This window comes from Hyperolius riggenbachi, chromosome 8 (genome assembly GCF_040937935.1).
Source record: "Hyperolius riggenbachi isolate aHypRig1 chromosome 8, aHypRig1.pri, whole genome shotgun sequence".
NCBI lineage: Eukaryota > Metazoa > Chordata > Amphibia > Anura > Hyperoliidae > Hyperolius > Hyperolius riggenbachi.
The window spans coordinates 277034670-277059487 of record NC_090653.1 but is presented as its reverse complement, the minus strand read 5'-3'; the positions used below and the strand labels follow the sequence as shown (position 1 = coordinate 277059487).

At 45.4% G+C, this 24818-nt stretch overlaps 1 protein-coding gene across 5 annotated transcripts in view; it reads left to right on the top strand.

Moving 5' to 3' along the window:
* Window positions 1–24818, top strand: part of EXD3 (exonuclease 3'-5' domain containing 3) — a 470687-nt gene that overhangs the window by 178765 nt on the left and 267104 nt on the right. For all 5 annotated transcript variants that reach the window (XM_068248968.1, XM_068248969.1, XM_068248970.1 and 2 more), the window contains 6 exons: window positions 2178–2316; window positions 3999–4215; window positions 12398–12501; window positions 16321–16525; window positions 21120–21280; window positions 22953–23126. In XM_068248968.1, the coding sequence (XP_068105069.1) occupies window positions 2178–2316; window positions 3999–4215; window positions 12398–12501; window positions 16321–16525; window positions 21120–21280; window positions 22953–23126 (1000 nt within the window). The remainder of the gene's footprint in view (window positions 1–2177; window positions 2317–3998; window positions 4216–12397; window positions 12502–16320; window positions 16526–21119; window positions 21281–22952; window positions 23127–24818) is intronic.

Below are 24818 nucleotides of genomic sequence, written 5' to 3'. Positions count from 1 at the left end.
CTGCATTCTCAGTGATATCACTGGTCTCTAGTGAATGGATAGGCTGCATTCTCAGTGATGTCACTGGTTTCTAGTGAAGGGATAGGCTGCATTCTCAGTGATGTCACTGGTCTCTAGTGAATGAATAGGCTGCAGTCTCAGTGATGTCACTGGTCTCAAGTGAATGGATAGGTTGCATCCTCAGTGGTGTCACTGGTCTCTAGTGATTGGATAGGCTGCATTCTCAGTGATGTCACTGGTCTCTAGTGAAGGGATAGACTGCATTCTCAGTGATGTTACTGGTCTCTAGTGAATGGATAGGCTGCATTCTCAGTGATGTCACTGGTCTCTAGTGAAGGGATAGGCTGCATTCTCAGTGATGTCACTGGTCTCTATTGAAGGGATAGGCTGCATTCTCAGTTACATCACTGGTCTGTAGTGAATGGATAGGCTGCATTCTCCGTTATCGTACTTTTTATGACCACCCCACGGTGCATATAAGGAACATACTGTAGTGATAGTAACAAAGGTAGAAATCAAAGAATTATACAAGTATGCCAGGTATTTCAAATATTTGAACAATTTGTACAAAGTTGTTGTTTTTTATTTCGGAGAACATTCAGAGTTTAACAAGTTTATGGCAGATGGGGAAAAGCTTTTTTTCAGTCTCTGTGTGTATGCGGATTGAAATAAAATGTCTACCAGATGGTAGGAGTCCAAACAAGGTGCTTCCAGGGTAAGTGTGGTCATTGATGATTCTGAAGAGATCACCTGCCAGCAGTAATGTCACCACCAGTGATAAAAGTCAGAATGTAAATCAGGGAGAGGAAAGATTTTACAATTGGCAAATACTGACTAAATAATCTATACATGAATCTTGTTTATTATGTTATTTTGACTACAGTTCCTCTTTAAAGAAATAGACTTTACGCAGTGACTTTTCTTTTGCTAGTAACATTGTTCGTCCGTGACACAACACAATGGCCTCAATTCTGCTAGCTATGTGAGGTAAATATTTTTTTGTAGGCAGAATACCTCATGAGGTATTTTCCTCTTTTTTTTTTTTTTGAAATTCTGAAAGATTTTTTTTCCATTTCCAAACATGAGGTAAATCATGAGGTAAATGCATAAAGGGGGGTAAAACATGAGGTATTTCAGCGGTAAGCATGCACTATATAAATAATAGTAGTCTTCAATTGCCTTCCATAAGTTAGGATAGTCTTTTGGAAGACTTTTTTTGAGGGGGGGAGAGGTGTATTTGATTATGTAGCAACCTATGAAAAGTATATTTATAGGCATCCATTATAAAAAAAAAAAAATCCAGTGAATATTTGGAGTTTTATTTCCACTATTCTTTTCTATTACACAGCCTGAACTTGAATGACACTAAAACCGCAATAGGAACGCCACTAAAAACTGCAAAATGCATACAAATTGACTTTACCTCCAGGTACAGGCAGGTCTTAAACTGATCGATAAATTATGTGCCAACATGCCCCCTAATTTCCATGAGAATAGCGGTTTTCAGTAAAATTGATGTAAATTACCTCACAAATTACTTCATAATTTACCTCATGAGGCAAGACATGACTAATAACAGTGGCGTAGCAATAGGGGGTGCAGAGGTTGCATCCGCATCGGGGCCCTTGGGACAGAGGGGCCCTCCCTCAAACACAATATTAGCTCTCTTTTGGCCCTGTGCTTGTAATAATCACTTCTATAGATGCTTTAAATAGTAGCAATCACTAACAAACTGTTTCCCATCCCCTCCTTGCACCCTTGAGACTGTGGTTGTTTTTGGCAGGTTTTGGTGCGCTGTATCAATTGTTATGTATAGAGTGCTTGGGAGGGGCCCCCATTGTAAAATTTGCATCGGGGCCAATAGCTCCTTAGCTACGCCACTGACTAATAACTACCAGAATTGCTAAAGGTCATTACCTCATGAGGTAAATTACCTCACATGAGATAATTTGTTTGATAACCCTACCAGAATTGAGGCAAATAGCGTTCATTTGGGTGAATATTTTTTCCTCCTTCTCCAGACTAGAAATCTGTGTGTTTTTTGACACATCCCAAGTGCTTCACCTTGTTTCTTGGCTTCCTGTTCTTCTCTCCTCTCTCGGTCACCCCGACTCCCCTGTCCCAAAGCCGGTTTATTAATGATGCACCCCCCATGCTGTCTCTGTTCAACATTACAGCCTGTCGGAGAGCGAGAGATCTGCTGACGATGTGCAAGCGAGGAAGGCGCTCTTCTACCAGCTTCCCATTCCCAGAAGCAGAGTTCACTTCCTGCAGAGTCGCACGGAGCTGTCACACTGCCGGGACTTTGTCCTCGAGGTAACAGGAAGTCATCCCAGCGCTGTCCATGGTGACATAGATCAGGCGCAGCATCCGTCTCCCTCCTCCGCCGCTTCGCCTAAACTCACTAGGGCTGAATACTATAAACATGTCTCAAGAGACCCCGTTAGAAAATGATGAATGTTCTAGAGTTTTTATAGATTAACTCTTTGCAATCCTATCTCGTGATCACCCACGTTTCCTCCAGCAGTTATCATTTTCCTGTGTGCTTGGGGGGGGGGGGGTCCCGGTGGTAGCGGTGATCTGGAGGGTCTGTACCTCCTTGCTTTGGTGCAAGAACGCAACTAGGCATTAGTGGGAGAGGGTGGGGCCAGAGCCAGTTTGTGCACTGTAGCTGCACCCCCTTGCAGGCGTGTCAGTTTAACCAGTTACTGTGGCAAGGAAAGTATATCTACGCCCTGCAGGACTTCTGTTCCTGCACAGGGGCATAGATATTAGTCTATTGCGGTGAATGGCTTCCGCTTCCGCATATGTACTCGTCACTGCCTGTTAGTAGGGAGATCAGTGAATGGGAACGATTCCTTAATCTAAGTCCTCATGTCGATGATTGCCGGCATCAATGAGACGCCGCGATCATTGTAACTACCGGAGTAACACATTCATGCATTACTTCTTGTTCACGCACTTGTAGTACACAAATAGGAAATAATACGTGAGGACATCTGGTGGCCAAATAGTAAAATTACACGTACAGTCATTTATTTTAATAAAAAGACCCTTATATACATTTAAAATGAACTCCTTTTCTCCCACACTCTCCCACACTATTCAAATAAATGTTATATGCATATAATATAAATGACAAAAAAAAAAAACATAGTTGCCTTAGGAAATGAACTTCTTTAATATGTATTTCCAAAGGGTATATTAATGTTATTTATAAAATTATGGACGCTAATTTTGCACCATGCATTGGGATAGGGACATATTTTAAACACTTTAATACCCGGGACAAATGAGCAAATAAAATGTGTGGGTTTTATGTACTGCAGCATGTATTATTTTAAAACTATAAGGGCCGAAAACTGAGAGTTAATTAATTTTTTCTTTAAATTTGTTCTTATTTTTCTTGCTAAAATGCATTTAGAATAAAATAATTCTTAGCAAAAAGTACCACCAAGGAGGTCCGACACTTAATGAACTGGATTGTCCTAAGATCTTTCTATTTCTTCTCTTAATTCCCAGTGTTTGTCTGCTTTTTATCATAGCTCTTTTTATTGACAATATTGTTAAGAAAGTGGTATTAAACAGCAAAAAGCAGAAGATGTCCGCTCTACATACAAATACATAATAATATGTTAGGACATTACACTATGACTATGGTAGGGACTAGATTGTGAACTCCTTTGAGGACAGTCAGTGACATGACTATGTACTATGTAACGTGCTGCAGAAGATGTCAGTGCTATATAAATACATAATAATAGTATTAATAATAATTATATGGTAGAATATTTGGTTATGACTATGGTAGAATTAGATTGTGAGCTCCTCTGAGGACAGTCAGTGACATGACTATGTACTCTGTAAAGTGCTGCAGAAGATGTCAGTGTTATATTATCTCACAATAGTAAGAATAAATCCTTCTGTAATACTTGCTTCCAGGTGTTAGAGACATATGGAGCTATCTCACTGTAGTACGTTTGTTGTCTGGTTTGCAGGATGGCCAGGTTGTCGGGTTGGACATGGAGTGGAAACCGACTTTTGGAGGACTTGGGAAGCCAAACGTGTCTCTGATTCAGATTGCGGTGAAAGAGGAGGTCTTTATCCTGGATTTACTGCATGGGGACCTTCTCCAGAACTGTGAGCAAGACCATATACCGGAGATTGTCCAGTTCATCAAAGACCTCTTCTCCTGCCCCAAGGTCACAAAACTGGGTAAAGATCCACATACTTTCTCTACAGTCCGCAAAATGTGTTCCTAGACACAATATGCTTTTGCTTTTTTATTTTTTAACCTATAGCAACATTTTTTTGTGTTTATGATTTTAACAAGGCAAAATTTGGACAAGAACCATCCAATGATGGATTATAAGAACCTTCCAGGATGTACTTAGAACCACCAGCTACTTGTTAAAGGAAACCACCTGTAATGTGCCCCCCCCCCCTCCCCCCAAAAAAGTTTTAGTGACCTGTGGCTTCTGCCAGCCCCCTGTAGCCTCCCTATGCCCGTGCCATTTGCACAGTTTTGTTATCGCTGACTTGCAAGTCAACGGCTACTGTGCCTGCGTGGCCACTGTACCTGCATGGCCCTGGCCGCGCACGTCCTCATTCCCACTCCCCGGGAGCATCTTGTGCAGGCACAGTATGAGAAAACCACGTACTGCGCCTGCGCAGGACGCTTCCATTGAGGGGAACGTAAATGAGGACGTGCACTTCCAGGCTGGGGACCGAAGGATTGTTCCGAGACGGCGCGGGCACAGGGAGGCTACAGGGGGATGGCAGAAGCACCAGGCAAGTGAAACACTTTTTGGGGGGGCACATTACAGGATTCCTTTAAACCATCTACCTATAAGCATCTTTAAAGGAAATATCTCTTTTGAAATAAGTGCACTGCTTTTCACCTCGTGCTGTAAATTTTTGGAATGCTTTCATGTCTCTTTGCTAGCAGAAAATATAGAAATTGAAAGCAGAAGTCCTCTGTAATTGTCTCACACTGCCCCCTAGTGACAAGTGGCCATGAATACACATTACAGCAGTACTAGTTATTAGCAAGGAAATGTAACAAATAAGAAATAAAAAAATGTGCTAAAATAAATTGGCCTGGAGCACTTGCAAGCCTCTAAATAAATGTGGCTGCCAAAGGGTTACGAAAAAAAACTATCCTAATTCATCACCAAACCGTAGATTAAATTAGTATCTTAATGTTATTGTTATTACCAAAAACATGACAAATAACAGTCAATTAAAAATGCCCAGAAGGGTGTAAGGGGTGGGGCCAGGGAGTTCATATATTTACAATCCATTACAATATGTGCAGCATGATCCAGAAACCGGCATATACGAATGAGTACATCAGAAACTTGGCACCATTGTATGTATTATTAAATAGGGTGAAAGGGTTAATGAAATTGTGAAAAATCGATGAAAATAAATGTGTATCTCAAAAAATCAGAGGAAAATGAGTCCAAGGCAGATCATTGCAACAAGCCATAAAAATAAAGGCGATGCAGTATTCCATAGGGGTCCATAACTGAGAGGGAATGTGTATTACAAATCCATGCAATTTCAATCAACTTTAACCACTTCGGGAACCAGCAGCCTCTGCCCCCTTAAAGAGAACCCGAGGTGGGCTTTTATTATGCTAGTGGGGCACAGAGGCTGGTTGTGCACACTAACACCAGCCTCTGTTGCCCCATGCTGTGCCTCCAAGACCCCCCTGCGCGCCGCTATACCCCCCGCAGTGCTGGCGACACGCAGCGTGTCGCCAGCACAATGTTTACCTAAGTGCTGTCTGTCAGCGCCGCTCCCCCGCCTCCTCCATATCGGCGCTACCCGCCCGCGTCCCTTCCCTCCAATCAGCGGGAGGGAAGGGACACAGGCGGGTAGCGCCGATACGGAGGAGGCGGGGGAGCAGCGCTGACAGACAGCACTTAGGTAAACATTGTGCTGGCGACACGCTGTGTGTCGCCAGCACTGCAGGGGGTAAAGCGGCGCGCAGGGGGGTCCTGGGGGCACACCATGGGGCAACAGAGGCTGGTGTTAGTGTGCACAACCAGCCTCTGTGCCCCACTAGCATAATAAAATCCCACCTCGGGTTCTCTTTAAGGACCAGAGGCTGCTGGTACACTAAAACGCCACATCCTGAGGAATCGCCGCAATAATCAGTCGCTCCCGCCGGTCACACCGCTCTGTCCCCGCCGCAGGCTGCTCTCTCTGCCGTCGCTATGACGGCAGAGCGCTGTGCGCCGGTCAGGAGCCGCTTTCATTGGCTCCTGACCCTGTCACTCAATGTAAGCCAATGGGATTGGCTTACAGGAATGACAGGGCCAGGAGCCAATGAAACCGGCTCCTGCCCGGCTCACAGTGCTCTGCCATCATAGAGGCGGCAGGGCAGCACATTGTGGCGGCGGGAACGGGCGGGGGCGCGCGATGAATGGGACGTAGAGTTTACGTCCAGTCAGAACCGCAGCGCCAACCGCCCAACGTAGATTTGTACTGTGTCGGTCCACATTAGGTTAAGCAAAAATCAGATTCATGCTAGTTGTTTTTCCAGTAAGGCCTTATTCACACAAGTATGTTTTTGTGTGCTTTTTCAGAGCGCATTGCGCTGTGCGTTCTGCAAGGTATTGATTTTTCCAGGGCTGTGGAGTCGGAGCAATTTTGGGTGCCCGAAGTCGGAGTCGGGAAAAAATGCACCGACTCCGACTCCTAATGAATTTAAACTGTAATTAAAATAGAAAATATGATAAAATGTTCTATTAGATAATAGTCATCCTAAATAATTTATACATACAGTAATAGCTGTGCTTAGTCCACAAAAATGAAATAAACCAATCAAAATTAGTTACTTGTGCTGCTTCGATAAAGCAGTCCCCGTATTTTTAAAGTCAGATATACACATCTGATTGTGACTGTATATATGGTGTGTACACAGGAATCTCTTATATATACAAAATAACATCTATGCTGTAAGAATAAAGCCTGATGTGTAGCTGTGTCACTAATAGAGATGGTCAATGAGATGGAAATAATTCTGCGCTGATTCTGATTTATGCAAATGTGCGCACTCTCTTTGCTCATGAAATCAAATAATTTGATATGTTAAAATTTGGTTTGGTGACTACGAATTAAATGGTACCTGAGAAGGATGAAAAGAAAAGTTTTATACATACCTGGGGCTTCTTCCAGCCCCCTTCAGGCTAATCAGTCCCTCGCTGTCCACCTCCACCACCTGGATCTTCTGCTATGAGTCCTGGTAATTCAGCCAGTCAGCGCAGTCCGGCCGCATGCCACTTCCACAGCCAGGAGCGTTCTGCACCTGCGCAACAGGGCTGCACAGGTGTAGTATGCTCCTGGCGGCGGAGTGTGTGCATGCGCACTACGCCAGACTGGCTCAAGTACCTGGACTCATAGCAGAAGATCCAGGTGGCGGAGGAGGACAGGGAGGGACTGATTAGCCTGAAGGGGGCTGGAGGAAGCCCCAGGTATGTATAAAACTTTAATTTCATCTGTCTCAGGTTTACTTTGTTACATAGTAGTACTATACTCTACATATGTACTCCCCACGGAGCTGCAGGGAATCCACTGAGAATGTTGTGCACATTGAACACAGAGGTGTTGTCTATCACCCATAAACCTGGTTCAGATTGTGCATGAAGAATGTGTAATAGAGGAAGAATCTCCTTATTCCCCTGCAGAGTACCTGCACATCACTCTTACATGTACCCACACTTACATTGCCTAGGGCCTGATAGATGTTGTTTGTTCCGGCCTGTACCTTTTACAAGTACTCTTACCAAGGACTAGATTTAGTGTGACTAAAGGGAATAAATATGGCCGTCTCCATATCCTTCTGACTTCAGCTGTCTTTTAAAAGTGTTGGCAGTTAAGAGACGACTTTCATGTTACATACTTTCAATCAACAAGATTGTAATATGCAAATTAGAGGAGTCGGAGTCGGTGGAATCCTAAACTGAGGAGTCGGAGTCGGTGGATTATTGTACCGACTCCACAGCCCTGGATTTTTCTTCGTAATTGAATGTGCCTGGTTCACATCTCTGCGCTGAGCTGTTGTACAGAAGCATAGTGGTGCATGCATTTCTGTGCGTTGAGCTGTAAAGCGAACATCAGTGCAAGTGAATGGGTGTGCTTTTTTAGCGCATAGAAGCACATGTGTTTTTTACCCCTAAATGATAAAAAAAAAAAAAAAACACATTTGAAAACAAACCTTTGACAACTGCTACTACTACAACAAGCAAACCATGCTGTTACTTTTTTCTAAGAATTATTTTAGGTTGTATGCATTTTAAAGGGCATAACAAGAAGAAAATAGCTAAAATATGAGAAACAATGAATTTCTCCTATCATAATTTTAAAATAAAGCGTGCTACTGTAGATTTAATCCACCCATTTAGGCTAGGTCCACACTTATCTGTAGCAGATTCGCGCCCCCCCCCCCCCCCCCTCACCTGCATCCCCCGTCCCCGCTCCAGATACTTTGCGCAAAAGTTGTTCAAATGTATGTAGGTGGCGAGCGGGGAGCTCCGCTCGCAGCTTGACTTCCTGCATTGTCGCCCTCTATACTTCGGAGGGGGGCATTGCAGGAAGTGACGTGGCGAGCGGGTGAAGTGAAGAAGGTAAGGTCCCGGCTCACCGCCTACATACATTTGAACAACTTTTGCGCAAAGTAGCTGGAGGGAGAGCGGGGACGGGGGGGGGGGGGGGGGAGGTGCGACCCCCTTCCCTGCCAACTGCTAAACCCCCTCCCCCCCCCCGGTCTTGGGCTGCTACCACCTCCAGCATGGCGGCCCCCTCCCCACCCACAGGTTGGGACATGGAAAACGGATCCGTTTCTGTGACCAAAGCTGCCTGTGTAGAGGGGGATCTGTTTTCCTATTGCCTGCCACTACCCCTCCATGTGTCCAGATCCATGTGCGTAAAAATAAAAAAATCATGTAAAAATCATGCAAATCCGGACTGTCCAGTCAGTTTTTCAAAACTGATCCCCCTGAACACAGATGGATTGGTTTTTTGTTTTGGTTTTGTGTGAAGAAGGATGCTATTTTTAACACTGGTATCTGTGGCTCTGTTTTTGATCAGGGCCAAAAAATGGGAGCCACGGATACGTTTTTAAAACAAGTGTGAACCTACTCTTTTATGCTGGTTATTGCATTTAAATTATAGTTCCTAGTACAATGTATGATGTTAATATTGTATTTGGAAATAAAGATGTTTTTAGTTTTCTCATTGTACTCTATCAATTATTACAAGCCCTTATCTGCAAAAATATCAGTAATGCACCTTCATGGCATACATACTTAAAAATACAAGTCACGAAAGTAACAATTTATGTATTCTCTTTTAACCCCTTCCTGACTGCCTAATGCCACTAGGCATAGGGAAGGGGGCAGCCCCAGGACCGCCTAACGCCGAAAGGCGTCCAGACCGGTGGGCAGAGTTTAGCGGGGATTGCGCACGCCAATGCATGCGCATCCCCGCTTGAGTGCCGAAGCTCAGCTCCGTCATCCGTCTCCCAGCAGCGAGCTAGCAGACTGTTTGACAGCAAACCGCCATCTATTTACATTTTACAGCTCTGTGATCTACTGCAGCGCTGTACTGGGGACAACCGTGTCACTCGGCTGTCCCCTGGAGTGCCTCTGATCCCGATCCCCTCTGATGCCTATGAGAGAGGATTGCTGTTATTGGCTGTCGGGGGGAGGGAGAGGAGAAATTTGTTCCCATTTACTAATCTGTGCTCTCTTGCATGATGTTGGGAGTGTGCACGCTATCACACCGTGCTCATAAAAGCACAGAGAGGCAGATCTACACCCATGGGAGCTAAAGTGAACTTTTTAGGGGCGTAGATATGCATAGCAAGGGAGGGCAAGTGGTTAAACAATACAATATTTAAAATTGAATTATGTTCTAAAATTGCGCAAAATTGTATTGTTGATCAATTCTTGTAAAATACCTTACTTTTTTTTTTCTGACGAGTTAGGGAGAAATCATCACGATCAAGATGAATTGAATACTTGAAATTGATAAACATAAGGGTTAATTTTATTTAAAGAAAACTTGGAGTGGGACAGTAAAAAAGTTAGAGACTTGCCACATTTGTGGACTGTCCAGATGCTTCCTGGATCCTTTTGCAGCCCAGTGTTCCAGCGCTGGGGTCCCCATTCAATTTCTGGACCGGCTTCCAGCTGTGGACAAGCACATCCATACTGGGCAGAGACTGCTCCTGTTCTGCTTTTTCCCTCTATGCACTAGTGCTTCGCTCTACTGGGCATGTGCAAACCTTACACAGACATGCCCAGTCTGGGTGCGCTTGTCTATGGCTGCTCTCGTGGTCAGAAGAGACCTATTTGACTTGAATAGGTATAGTGGGACCCAGCGCTGGAATGGTGGGCTGAAGGAGGGTCTGGGATTCCTGGGTACCATCCAGAGACTACCTACTACTGATATAAGGCTCTAACTTTTTTTTTCCTAAGTCACTTAAAGGGAACCTGAGGTTAGATGTATATGGAACTGCCATATTTATTTCTTTGTAAACAATGCCAGTTGCCTGGCAGCCCTGCTGATCTTCTGGCTTAAGTCGTGTCTGAGACAGAACCCTGGATTAAGCATATGACTAATCCAGTAAAACCTGAGTCACCTGATCTGCATGCTTGTTCAGGGTATATGGCTAAAAGTATTAGAGACACAAGATCAGTTGGACTGCCAGGCAATCTGCATTGTTTAAAAGGAAATAAATATGGCAGACACCTTGGTTTCCCTTTCCTTGGGTTCTTTACCATTTACATTTTAAACCCTCAGTTATTATAAATGCCTGACTTTAGAATGCACTTTGGAAAAAAAAGTTTGTTAAAGTGTATTTATTTTATAATGTGTAATTTTAATGCAAAGCTGTATCTCCCCCCCCCCCCTACACAGATTGGCCGGTGTTATCAGCAGTAACTCCCCACTCACCCACCGCCTGTAGATTGTTAGATTGTTTTCTTTTTACCTGGCCCGGGTAACTTTGCCAAACTGTTGGAACTTTGTAGTGTCAGCAGGATTGTGGGAAGCTATTTTTTAAGCACTTAGGTCTATCTGGACGGATATATCCGTCCAGATAGCCTGCCCTGCTGTCGCGCGATTACGCGCGCTCCCGAAGCCTTCCGTTAGCCTGGAGATCAATGAATAGGAACACAGTTCCCATTCATTGATCTAAGTCTCCGTATGAAAGACCGACACTGTCAGCGAGACGGCTCCGTCTTTTATAAATCACCTTCTGTCCCAGCCACGCTTTACTCCCGCTTGCGTAGTAATAGTACGCATGCAGAAGTAAGCTCCGAGGGCATCATATGGCCATATAGTAAAATGACATCTGGAAATAAAAATTTCCAGATAATAACATTTTTTTTACTGTTAAAAATAGTCCCTTACCTCCCACACTCCCCAATAGCTACACCCAAAATTTTCTATAAAAATAAATCGCTACCTTAGGGACTAAACTTTTTAAATATGTATGTAGTAAGGTATATTGCTGTTTTTTTTTTTTTTTAATTATGGGCTTGTAGTAAATGATGGACGCAAAACTGAAAAAAATGCACCTTTTATATCCAAATAAAATATTGGCACCATACATTGTGATAGGAACAAAATTTAAATGGTGTAATAACCTGGACAAATGGGCAAATAAAATACATAGGTTTTAATTACGGTAGCATGTATTAATTTCAAACTATAATGGCCAAAAACTAAGAAAGAAATGGAAAAAAAAATAATTATTTCTCAATCTTCCTGTTAAAATGGATTTAGAATAAAATAATTCTTAGCAAAATGTACTACCCAAAGAAAGCCTAAATGGTGGCGGAAAAAAACAATATATAGATCATTTCAGTGTGATAAGTAGTGATAAAGTTATTGGTGAATGAATGGGAGGTGAAAGTTGCTCGGATGCATAAGGTGAAACAGTCTAGGCTGAAGTGGTTAAGCTACGGTTTTAAGTTTATCTCAGCAAGCAACTAACAGAAAGCTTCCGATTTCAGATAAGGTAAGGGCACAATGACCAATAGGTAATTGAATCTCCTCCCTTTGAAGAGTTTACATAGTGATGTAAGCCTGTTGTCTAGGAGACATTTGCTGTGGGAGGGACAGTAAGCTGTAGGGGCAGTAGGGAGGGAAAATGAATACTAAACTGGTTTAAAAAGATGAAAAGGGCAGAAGGGATGATTTTTTAATATCACATTTCTCCTAAATCTGACAGTGAACAGTAAAAATAACAGGATAGGTAAAGCTAAATAAGCAAATTATTATTGACTTTCTTTCCAGTTAATATGGAGTTTCATGCCGCTTTAATATGCAATCTGTCAGATTGTGGTACAAGTTGATTACCTATGCATGTCTCACACAGGCTACGGAATGCGGGGGGATTTCCAGGGTCTGGATGCTACGCACTGCGCCTTTCAGGGACTCGAGCTGTGCAATGTGATTGATCTGTCGGAGGTGCATAAACAGGTATGACTATTAGTGTTGTTTGGTCATTCTGACCTTAAAGGGGAACTTCAGCCTAAACAAACATACGGTCATCAAGTTACATTAGTTATGTTAATTAGAATAGATAGGTAATATAATCTCTTTCCCACCCTGTTTTAAAAGAACTGGCAAATGTTTGAGATTCATGGGGTTGCCATCTTTGTCATGGGGGGCAGCCATCTTTTTGGTTGAAAGGAGGTGACAAGGAGCAGGAGACACAGTTCCAACTGTCCTGTGTCCTGATTACCCCTCCTAGCTGCATGCGCTAGGCTTCAAATGTCAAATTCAAAATGTAAAAAAAAAAAAAATTGCACCAAAACAGCAGAACGAGAACAACAAAATCAGAAATCCCATCATGCTTTGCACAGCATCAGGGGAAAAAAGCCTGAGCAGTTTTCTTCTGTGCAGCTAAAAATGAGGCTTGTTTAAGATAAACAAAGTTCTGATGCTGTGAAACTGTTAAAGAAACACCAGGCCTTTTCAGTGCTGCTGAGTCGATTTTTAGTCCGGAGGTTCACTTTAAGCACTGCGCAGGTCACAGACATTATAGTTAATAACATAATTAAAGCTCCTCCCACATCTCAAAAAAAGTGTCCCAATATTTCACTGAAGTCAGTGGTCCACAACCTTGTCAGCCAAGTTACCCCACGTCGGGTTTTAGCCAAGCTCTGGTATACCTAGTGGATTAAACATTTTGAAATGTGTGCACCTATATATTTCCTCATTTATCTTCAGATGGCATCCCTCCCGGAACCTTCTCTCCTCCCAGGAGACCCTCTTGTCCTCTAGCTTGGTCACCTCCTCTCACTTCCACTTCCAGGACTTCTCACGAGCATCACCTCCCCTTTGGAACAGTCTCCTACAGCCCGTGCGTCATTCGTCAGCATACGTATTATGACGCAGCCGGTGAGTTGGGCGCAGGGTGAGTCGAATGACGGCTCTCCCTGCTTCCGCTCCAATCCCTGGAGGCGCTAAATACTATTCCCCCTCCGAGTTATAACAGGAGAAAATGGCAGCGCTTTCAAATACAGTGGCTTGCAAAAGTATTCGGCCCCCTTGAAGTTTTCCACATTTTGTCACATTACTACCACAAACATGAATCAATTTTATTGGAATTCCACGTGAAAGACCAATACAAAGTGGTGTACACATGAGAAGTGGAACGAAAATCATACATGATTCCAAACATTTTTTACAAATAAATAACTGCAAAGTTTGGTGTGCGTAATTATTCAGCCCCCTTTGGTCTGAGTGCTGTCAGTTGCCCATAGACATTGCCTGATGAGTGCTAATGACTAAATAGAGTGCACCTGTGTGTAATCTAATGTCAGTACAAACACAGCTGCTCTGTGACAGCCTCAGAGTTTGTCTAAGAGAATATTGGGAGCAACAACACCATGAAGTCCAAAGAACACAACAGGCCAGGGATACATTTATTGAGAAATTTAAAGCAGGCTTAGGCTACAAAAAGATTTCCAAAGCCTTGAACATTCCACAGAGCACTATTCAAGCGATCATTCAGAAATGGAAGGAGTATGGCACAACTGTAAACCTACCAAGACAAGACTGTGTACTTAAACTCACAGGCCGAACAAGGAGAGCACTGATCAGAAATGCAGTCAAGAGGCCCATGGTGACTCTGGACGAGCTGCAGAGATCTACAGCTCAGGTGGGGGAATCTGTCCATAGGACCACTATTAGTTGTGCACTGCACAAAGTTGGCTCTTATGGAAGAGTGACAAGAAGAAAGCCATTGCTAACAGAAATGCATACGAAGTCCCGTTTGCAGTTTGCCACAAGCCATGTTGGGGACACAGCAAACATGTGGAAGAAGGTGCTCTGGTCAGATGAGACCAAAATAGAACTTTTTGGCCAAAATGCAAAACGCTATGTGTGGCTGAAAACTAACACTGCACATCACTCTGAACACACCATCCCCACTGTCAAATATGGTGGTGGCAGCATCATGCTCTGGGAGTGCTTCTCTTCAGCAGGGACAGGGAAGCTGGTCAGAGTTGATGGGAAGATGGATGGAGCCAAATACAGGGCAATGTTGGAAGGAGACCTCTTGGAGACTGCAAAAGACTTGAGTCTAGGGCGGAGGTTCACCTTCCAGCAGGACATAGACCCTAAAGATAAAGCCAGGGCAACAATGGAATGGTTTAAAACAAAACATATCTATGTGTTAGAATGGCCCAGTCAAAGTCCAGATCTAAATCCAATCGAGAATCTGTGACAAGTTCTGAAAACTGCTTTTCACAAACGCTGTCCATCTAATCTGACTGAGCTGGAGCTGTTTTGCAAAGAATGGGCAAGGATTTCAGTCTCTAGATGTGCAAAGCTGGTAGAGACATACCCTAAAAGACTGGCAGCTGAAATTGCAGCAAAAGGTGGTTCTACAAATTGACTCAGGGGGCTGAATAATTATGCACACCCCACTTTGCAGTTATTGATTTGTAAAAAATGTTTGGAATAATGTATGATTTTCGTTCCACTTCTCATGTGTACACCACTTTGTATTGGTCTTTCACGTGGAATTCCAATAAAATTGATTCATGTTTGTGGCAGTAATGTGACAAAATGTGGAAAACTTCAAGGGGGCCGAATACTTTTGCAAGCCGCTGTATAGGCTGCACACTAATTGACCAGCTGCATAGATGTGCAGAGCCCAAACACAGGCAAATTAAACCACTTGCATTCAAAACAGATGCAGCAAAGGAAGCCGTTGGCTTCAAAAACAGCCTGTGCACAGATTGTTCAATACTAGACTCTTCCACGACGATGACATGCCCTCTCGAAAAAGACCAAACCACTAACTGACAATTAATCATAGTTAAAACCTGGGTTTGCTAGCCATAAATGGTCTACACATTTTTCCTAAATAACCCAGATGAAGATGTAATTCACGGTTTGGCGATCGCTGGATCCCTGAATGACTTTTGCGCGGGGTGCGTAGCATAACACTAGTGTTATCATGGTGCCCAGCTTCGGCGTCGGGCACCAAAATAACCTGCTTTGCATGCTCCGAGCCTGGAAACCTTCAAATGTACCCTCTAGACACATCGGTTCAGACAAGCCTATAATTTCCTATAGGTAGCATTGCAGGCTCACTGCCCCTTCCGCTAACGCAGGTATGTCAAACCAGTCCTACGAGGGCTGAGATCCTCACACATTTTTGACACAGCTCAAATAAATTGATGGGTCTGAATCAGAATAGGTGTGGTCCATCAGGTAGAACACATTCCTCTCTTTCTCAGTCCATCCTAAACACTGGCATGGATCCGGCCCTCCAGGCCTGGAGTTCGACACGTGTGCTAACCCCTTTGTCTCCTTCCCTAATGTCTCCACCCCACTACCCTCTAAATCAGGCATGGGCAAACTTGGCCCTCCAGCTGTTGAGGAACTACAAATCCCACAATGCATTTGCCTTTATGAGTCATGATGACTGTGGCTGTCAGACTCCTGCAATGCATTGTGGGACTTGTAGTTCCTCAACAGCTGGAGGGCCAAGTTTGCCCATGCCTGCTCTAGATTGTAAGTTTGCAAGAGCAGAGACCTCCTCCTACTGTTTCTTATTCTGCTGTAACATATATGAACCTGCAGCTTTATTGGCGATGTCTCACGCCACACATCAGCTATGTATGTACCTGTATTGCGGTATGTCCTGATTGTACAATGTGTTGAACGTCTCATGTATCAATGCTTCCCGCTGTTTGTTTTGTACTGTGTGCAGCGCTACAGAAGATGTTGGTGCTATACAAATTAAATAATAACGATAACGTTCTCTCGTGGTCTGTGTAGATCCAGCGGTGTAGCAGTCGGCACAGGATACCCGGTGGGCCGGTGGAGGTCTTGGAGGGCCGGCCGGGAGAGGAAGGTGTGCGGCAGACCGAGAAGGGTTTGAGTTTATTAGTGAAGGAGGTCTTGGGCAAACCACTGGATAAGACAGAGCAGTTATCAAACTGGGACAAGAGGCCCCTCCGGGAGGATCAGGTCGTCTACGCAGGTACATCCTAACGTGACATCAGTGGTGTAACAAATAGCCCCTGCGAGGGGGGGAGGGGCCTGCTCCTCCCCTCCCCCCCCCCTCCCTTCCCACCACAAGCAGAGCGAGGGCAGTTACATTTACCTAGTCCATGCTGTGCAGAGTCTCTTTCCTCCGTGTATCTGCTCGCTCTATGCTGATATCAACCTTTTGGCTCCTGATGCATGTCATGCCATCAGGAGCCTAATGGTGGCAGCATAAAATGAGCAGATGCCTGGAGGAAGAGGACATCAGATTGGGGGTGGGTCACAATAATATGGGAAGGCCCAGGCCGACGACATTACACCCCTGCTTGAAATTAAAGCAATCCAGAGTACATTAAATACACAGAACTGATACTTACCCGGGGCTTCGTCCAGCCCCATAAACATGTGGATCCCTCGCATTCCTCCAGCGGTCTGCCGTTCAGCCGGCATGAGCCCCGGTAATTGCTTCAACCGCGTCAGTCTGGGTCTTCTGCGCATGCGCGGGAGGTATGTGGGAGGTCCATGCATGCGCAGTAGACCCAGACTGGACCCAACTGATTCTGTTACTGGGGCTGATCGCGGCTGAACGACGGACCCCGGGAGAATGGCGAGGGACTCGCATGTCGATTCTTTGTATTTAATGATCTCTGGTACACTTTAAGCTGCATACACATGCAAAGCTGTTTGGCCGTAAAACGTTTATTGGTACACCAAGAAAACACTGGTCAAGAATTCATGTGAACTCAAGATTACAATAAAAAAAAAAATGTTTTTTTCATATCTTTATCTTGACTTTCTCACAGGAAATGTAAAAAAAAAATCTTTTCAGCCTCCTAAAAGCAAGGAAATACTCCAGTTAAGGTGGATTCATTTAACCTGCCTGGTGGGCCGCGGGAACGTTTTTTGCAGTTTTTTTTTAATTTATCATGTAGCTAGCCTAGCGCTAGCAATTGCCGGGTGGCGTAGTGGTTAGCTCTCTCGCCTTGCAGCGCTGGGTCCCTGGTTCGAATCCCAGCCAGGGCACTATCTGCAAAGAGTTTGTATGTTCTCTCCGTGTCTGTGTGGGTTTCCTCCGGGCACTCCGGTTTCCGCCCACATTCCAAAAACATACGGATAAGTTGATTGGCTCCCCCTAAAATTGGCCCTAGACTACAGTACTTACACTACATAATGGCAATGGTAGGGATTAGATTGTGAGCTCCTTTGAGGGACAGTTAGTGACAAGATACATATATATATATATATATATATATACACTGTACAGCGCTGCGTAATATGTCGGTGCTATATAAATACTAAATAATAATAATAATATAGCTAAAAGTATTAGAGGCAGAGGATCAGCAGGACAGCCAGGCAATCAGTATTGCTTAAAAGGATATTAATATGGCCGCCTTCACATACCTCTCGCTACAGTCGCCTTTTAAACAGAAACTGCCGTCAGTTGTCATAATGAATACATTTTATTTTTACAGTATGCATTTATAATTTATTATAATTGTTTGCACATTGTAAAATCTTTCCTCTTCCTGATTTACATGTTGAAATGTATTACATCTTCACTGCTGGCAGGTGCAGCTCTTCGGAATGTTTATTTTCTAAAGGTTCTAAAGCCAGTAGAGAAGATCGCTGGTCTCCCAGAATGCTTGGTGGGGAGTGGGGATTCTGCATAATAACCCAGTGGGAGGGCAAGGCTACATACCAATATGCAGCAATAATAGTATTATTATTATTATATAGAAATATATAGGAAGTGTTTATGATGCTGAGACCAGGATACTTAGCATAAAAGTGAGTATCCTGAATAATTTACTGCATCCTACTGTATGTCACTACAGGGCCTCTTTAATACATGTCATTTCCCTTTTTTTGAGCTGTGATGAATGTAGAGTATTTATTATGGGAGAAGTAATCATACCTCTTCTGCAGAATGTTAGGTGCTTTCCTCCCAGAGCTAATTCTGGTTTATCCGTTTATCCGCTGTCTGCCAGTGTATTTTCAAGTACTTCTGCAATAATATAGCTTTCATTCTTCACTTTCAGCATGAAAACATTTAAAGAGAATCTGTACTCTAACATTCTTACAATAAAAAGCATACCATTCTCTTCACTATGTTCTCCTGGACCCCTCTGTGCTGTTTCTGCCACTCCCTGCTGTAATCCTGGCTTGTAATTGCCAGTTTTAGGCAGTGTTTACAAACAAAATACATGGCTGTTAACCAGCGTGTGATAGGCTGAGAGGAGCTCAGTCTGTGACTCACACAGAGCCTGGAGGGGGGCGTGGAGAGGGTGTGTATAGCTTCTTCCTATCACAAGCAGAGCAGCACATTCCTGCCTCAGCCGACAAAGCTGAAAAAGGAAAGAAGATTGGATTAGATAACAGAGATAATACAGCCACTTTGCAACTAGGAAAGGCTGCAGTAAGACAGACCACATTAGAACAGGGATAGGAACTTATAGGATAGAAGATATAAGGCTGAAAATTTTGTTACAGTCTCTTTAACCACTTGAGGACCCACCCTTTACCCCCCCTTAAGGACCAGCGCTGTTTGAAGGGATCTGTGCTGGGTGGGCTCTGCAGCCCCCAGCACAGATCAGAGGGCACGCAGAGCGATCAGATCGCCCCCCTTTTTTCCCCCCTATGGGGATGATGTGCAGGGGGGGTCTGATCGCTCCTGCGTGCAGGCTAGTTGCGGGGGGGGGCACCTCAAAGCCCCCCTCCGCGGCGACATTCTCCCCCTCCCTCTCCTACCTCTCCCTCCCGGTGATCCGGGCTGCACAGGACGCTATCCGTCCTGTGCAGCCAGTGACAGGACGTCCCCTGTCACATGGAGGCGATCCCCGGCCGCTGATTGGCCGGGGATCGCCGATCTGCCTTACGGCGCTGCTGCGCAGCAGCGCCGTACAATGTAAACAAAGCGGATTATTTCCGCTTGTGTTTACATTTAGCCTGCGAGCCGCCATCGGCGGCCCGCAGGCTATTCACGGAGCCCCCCGCCGTGATTTGACAGGAAGCAGCCGCTCGTGCGAGCGGCTGCTTCCTAATTAATCAGCCTGCAGCTGGCGACGCAGTACTGCGTCGCTGGTCCTGCAGCTGCCACTTTGCCGACGCGCGGTATGAGTGCGCGGTCGGCAAGTGGTTAAAGGAGATCTGAAATGACTTAAAAAAAAAAAAAAAAAAAAAAAAAAAAAAGGTTTTAATTACCTGGGGCTTCTGCCAGCCCCCTGAAGCCGGTTAATGCCGACTTGCAAGTCAATGGCCACTGCCCTTGCACGGCCCTGGCCGCGCGCATCCTCGTTCACTGTCCCGTCACCGGGAATGTCCTGCGCAGTACAAGAAAACCTCGTACTGCACCTGTGCAGGATGCTCCGGGCAAGGGGAGTGTGAATGAGGACGGGTGTGGCCAGGCAGGCGCAGTGGCCATCGACTTGCAAGTTGACGTTAACTAAACTTAGCCGCGGCAGGGACTGGAGGTAAGTTTATCCAGGATGGTGCCGGCACAGGGTGGCTGCAGGGGGCTGGAGAAGCCCCAGGTAAGTTAAACTCTTTTTGTTTAAGTCATTTCAGGTTTCCTTTAAGGGACCCTTTTTCTGTTGCAATGGAATTCTGCGTTGCGTTACCGTTTTACCGCAGGGTAACGCAATGGCAATGGGGCCTAGCACACTTCCTGCATCGCGTTACCCTCGAAGTGCATGATAGAGTGCCGAGCCGGCCACAAAGTCAACAGCACTTTACTGTATGACTTCCGTGGCGATGTAGGGGTGGCGGAAGTAATGAAAGTCAATGGGCGGTGCAGAAATGTTAAATATTATGGTGGCCATGAGTAGCGCTTCATGGAACGACGAGAATACGACGGGGGAACCCGGGAATCCCAGTGATGTACTTCCTGTCCAGCAAGAGAGTACGTCACTGGGTGAGAGGGCAGCGAAGGGCGGCGCGGGGGGCGGCGCTATGCATATCCTGTCGTCACCCTCTACCACAAGGTCATATGAATCTAGTCTTTGGTATTGAGATACGATGGTGGTGGCGCATCTCACCGCAATGAAAAAAAAAACAACCCTCTGGGGATACTTACCTCGGGAGGGGGAAGCCTCTGGATCCTATTGAGTCTTCCCCCTTCCTCCTCCGTCCTGGCAATCCAGCGCTGCGACACCTTAACTGCGGCGAGGTAAAGATTTACCTACCGCGATCCTGCGCAGACGCACCAGCGGCTCTTCATTCAGGTAAGGCAGAAATAACCGAGCCCGATCTTATCCGCTCTACTGCACAGGCGTGACTCCTTTGCGCCTGCGCAGTACAGCAGATTGATCAGGTTCGGCTATTAGCCCAAATGAAGAGCTGCGCCTGCTCAGGATCGTGGTGGGTAAATATTGCCGCGCCTGCGCAGTAATTGTCAGGTTTTGTCGAGGAGGTTTTTGAGGAGCCAGCGCTGGATTCCCCCAGGCTACAGAGAACAGGGAAGCCTCATTGGACCCTGAAGCTACCCCCTCCTGAGGTAAGTATCTAACAGAAGGAGATTTGTTTGTTACAGGTTCTCTTTAAAGAAATAAAGCGACTTATTTTCAGCTTCCGTTCTTCTTGCTTTTCAGCTGCAGATGCCTATTGCTTGCTGGAGGTATTCGAGGCTCTGCTCGCCAGTCCGGAGAAGTTTGGTCTCAAACCAAACTTCCATACGCGTCCCAAGATCAAACCCCCGCCTCAGCCGAAGACAAAGTCGCCCCCAAAGAAGGAGACGTCACTCTCCGTTCAGGTAAAAAAATAAATATGTTTGGAAAAGTCACATCATGTCCTAAACAAACCTGTGCTGAATCTTCCTCCACTTGACCCCTTTCTGCCATGTGCTACTGTTGTGGATAACATCATCTCAAGTACCTCCTGACACATATACATTTTTAGAGAAACTCTGTATTTGTGTATAAAGACTACCTAAAGTAACAAAGACAGAGCCTGTCCTGCCAAGCTTTGACGTTATGCTGCAGGATCATGGAGATTTCAGGGTTAAATACTTACCTTATCAGATGTAATCGGGACTCTAACGCTCCGCCTCCCTCCTTGGGATTGCAGTTGCGGCCATGCTTTCCAAAGTCTACCAGAGCTCTTCGGAAACCTCCCCCTTCATTGCTGCGGCCTGCCCCCAGCTCGGCAGCCACCAATTAGGCTACTGAGGTGGGGCCAGAGCCTCGGCAGAGGTATGACGAAACAAAAACACCATGGCCACATTTGCAAAGGTGGGAAACCTATTACCACACCCAAATGGAAAATTACTGACTAGTGAGGTAAATTACCGACTTGTGCAATAAATACCTCAAGCAATGTCATGAAATTGCAATTCTAAAAGATTAAAGCAATCGGCAAATCAAGTAAAAGTGTTTGGTATTTATCACCAGCTCCTACCAGCCGGTAACTCACGCACTCCATGTGGTAAAAGTTGACAGATGTAGCAGACAGCCAATAGGAAGAGCCACACAGCCCTGCTTCTCACCCCGTTTGATCAAATACTCTGAAGGGCGGGACTGCAGAAAGGCAGAACAGGTGAAAGAGACCTTTAAAAAGGGTTTTCTGTATCCCATTAGATGTGCATATTTGTATACTGGTATGCAGAAGAGCTTTCTCTAGTTGGCACAGATGCAGATCTAAAGGAATGCTGTGGATGCACAGCACAGAAAATAGAACGGCTGCACAGAATTGTAATGGCCCATACTCACGGGCAGCAAAAGTTGCCTGTCGCCAGCACACGGGAGCGTGTGGGCGACAGGCCGGCGACAGCTCCTCGCCAGGTCCCTCCGCGTACACACGCGGAATAGGGACCAGTCGCCGACGTTCCTCCTCCCCCCGCCGGAAGCTCCGCATTCTCAATGGAGGTTGCTGTCGCTAGTCCGCGTACTCACACGGACTAGCGACAGTTGCGGCGGAGGTGCGGCGGCGACTGTCGCCAGGCGATTGAAACTTTCAATCGCCTAGCGACATCCGCGACGGGCGACAGTTCGGGGTGCGCGCCCGTGCGACGGCCCATACTCACGGGCGACCTGTCGCCGCAACACGTGCGCTCCGCGTGTTGCGGCGACAATTGTAGCCCGTGAGTATGGGCCATAAGAGAAGACTGATGGCTTGCTGTCTGACCTCCTCCACAGCTGGTGACACTTACCAAGCAGGGCTTAGTGAATTGAGGCATGTTCATTCAGTACATTACTGAACTTCTACCGCATGCGGGAAATCTTAGTGAATTTGGAAAGAAAAGTGTAAGATACAGAATGCAGCATTTTACCGACCTAAATGAATTCATGGAACTGCCCTTAGTGAATTGGTGCCATAATGATAGTAATGCTCTAGGCTTGTGAATGTTGAAGTGTGTATGTCAGGCAGGCATCAGGTGAAATTAGGATTAATAACAAGCGGAATTTCGATTTGTATAATTGTCTTAGAAGCTGAAAATCTCTCCAAATGCAGCATGTCCTCCCAACGACACCCCCGTGTCCCCCCGAGAATTCAGCGTCATCTGTGACAACATGCTGCAGGGACTCGGACGCTACCTGCGCTGTCTGGGAGTGGATGTCTTAATGCTGGACAATGAAGAGGACCACAGGAAAGCCGCGGAGGTGAGCGGGATTATAGGCAGCAAGCAGCTACAGTACATGCAGAACCTCTGATCTAAGGTTCTAATAGGTGCCTTACTTGTGGCAGGTTCTCTTTAAAGCAAACTTATGACTTTAAAAAGAAAATAGAGACTTATCTAGGTAGGTAGCCCTGCATGCTCCAGAGGCGTCCCACGTCCTGCGCCCCCCACTGTTGCTGCACGGGACCCTCTTCCTCTTCGTTGGCAGCTCTTTGGTCTGTGTACAAGTCCTGCCATACTATGCATGAGTGAGGAGGACGAAGCTGTGCTGGAGAGGCTTTGCGCTAATGCACTGGCGCAGACTGGCACTCATGCATGCGCAATTCAGCCACGCTCTTACACAGACAGGTACGTGGCCACGAAAGCATAGCTGACAAAGCCCTTGTGGAATATGCTTGGGGAGGGACTCTGCACTGGAACAGTGATCCATAGGATGATCCGGGAACCTCTGGACTATCCAGGGCTGGGATTTCAAACCCAATCATGTAAGCGGCCAAAATAGAAACATAGTGCCCATACACCTAGTGATGATGGGCAGATTCGACCAAGAGCCAAATCTCTATCTAATCTCTATCTGATCAAACCGCAGGTCTATGGCTGAAAGTATCAGAGGCAGAAGATCAGCAGGGCTGCCATGCAAATAGTATTGCTTAAAAGGAAATAAATATGGCAGCCTCAATATAACTCTCACCTCCAGTTCACATTAAACAATGCACATTACCTGGCTGCCTTGCTAATCCTGCCTCTAATACATTTAGCCACAGCCCCTGAACAAGCATATTTAGAACAGATATGTCTGACTGAAGTGTAACTGGATTAGCTGCATGCTTGTTTCAGATGTGATTCAGACACTACTGCAGCCAGAGAGATCAGCAGGGCGGCCAGGCAACTGGTGTTGTTTAAAACAAAATTTTGAACTCCAGCTCTCCACGGCCATATCCATGCCAGTGTTTATAGTGAACCTCCAGACTAAAAATCTACTCCGCAGCACTGAAAAGGCTTGGTGTTTCTTTACAGTTTCGCAGCATCAGAACTTTGTTTTTCTTACCCAAGCCTCATTTTAGCTGCACAAAAGAAAACTGCCTAGGGCATTTTTTCCCTGATGCTGTGCAAAGCATGGTGGGATTTCCTATGTTGTTGTTCACATTGCCTAGCAACTGGAAGGGGTGATCAGGACACAGGACAGTTGGAACTGTCTCATGCTCCTTGTTACCTCCTTTCAACCAAAAAGATGGCTGCCCCCATGAAATCAAACATTTGCCTGTTCTTTTAAAACAGGGTGGGTAAGAGATTATATTACCTATTTATTTTAATTAACATAACTAATGTAACTTAATGACAGTATGCTTGTTTAGGCCGAAGTTCCTCTTTAATGACAGTATGCTTGTTTAGGCTGACGTTCCCCTTTAAGGTGGGCAGAGAATTGAGAAGTGTATTCTACTGGGTGAGCCACACCTTTCCTGAGTCAGTCCCATCAATCCATTTGAGCTGTGCCAAGAGTGTGTGAGGACCCTCAGCTCTTGAGGACATCCTTGGTTTAAAAGGAAAGAAATATGGCAGCCTCCATAGCCCTTTCACTTCAGTTATCCTTTAACCATCATGTTTTTATCCATCAGCCACACCCACAAATCCTGAAAAGCGACTCACTGAGCTCAGCACTTCTGGTCATGTGGTC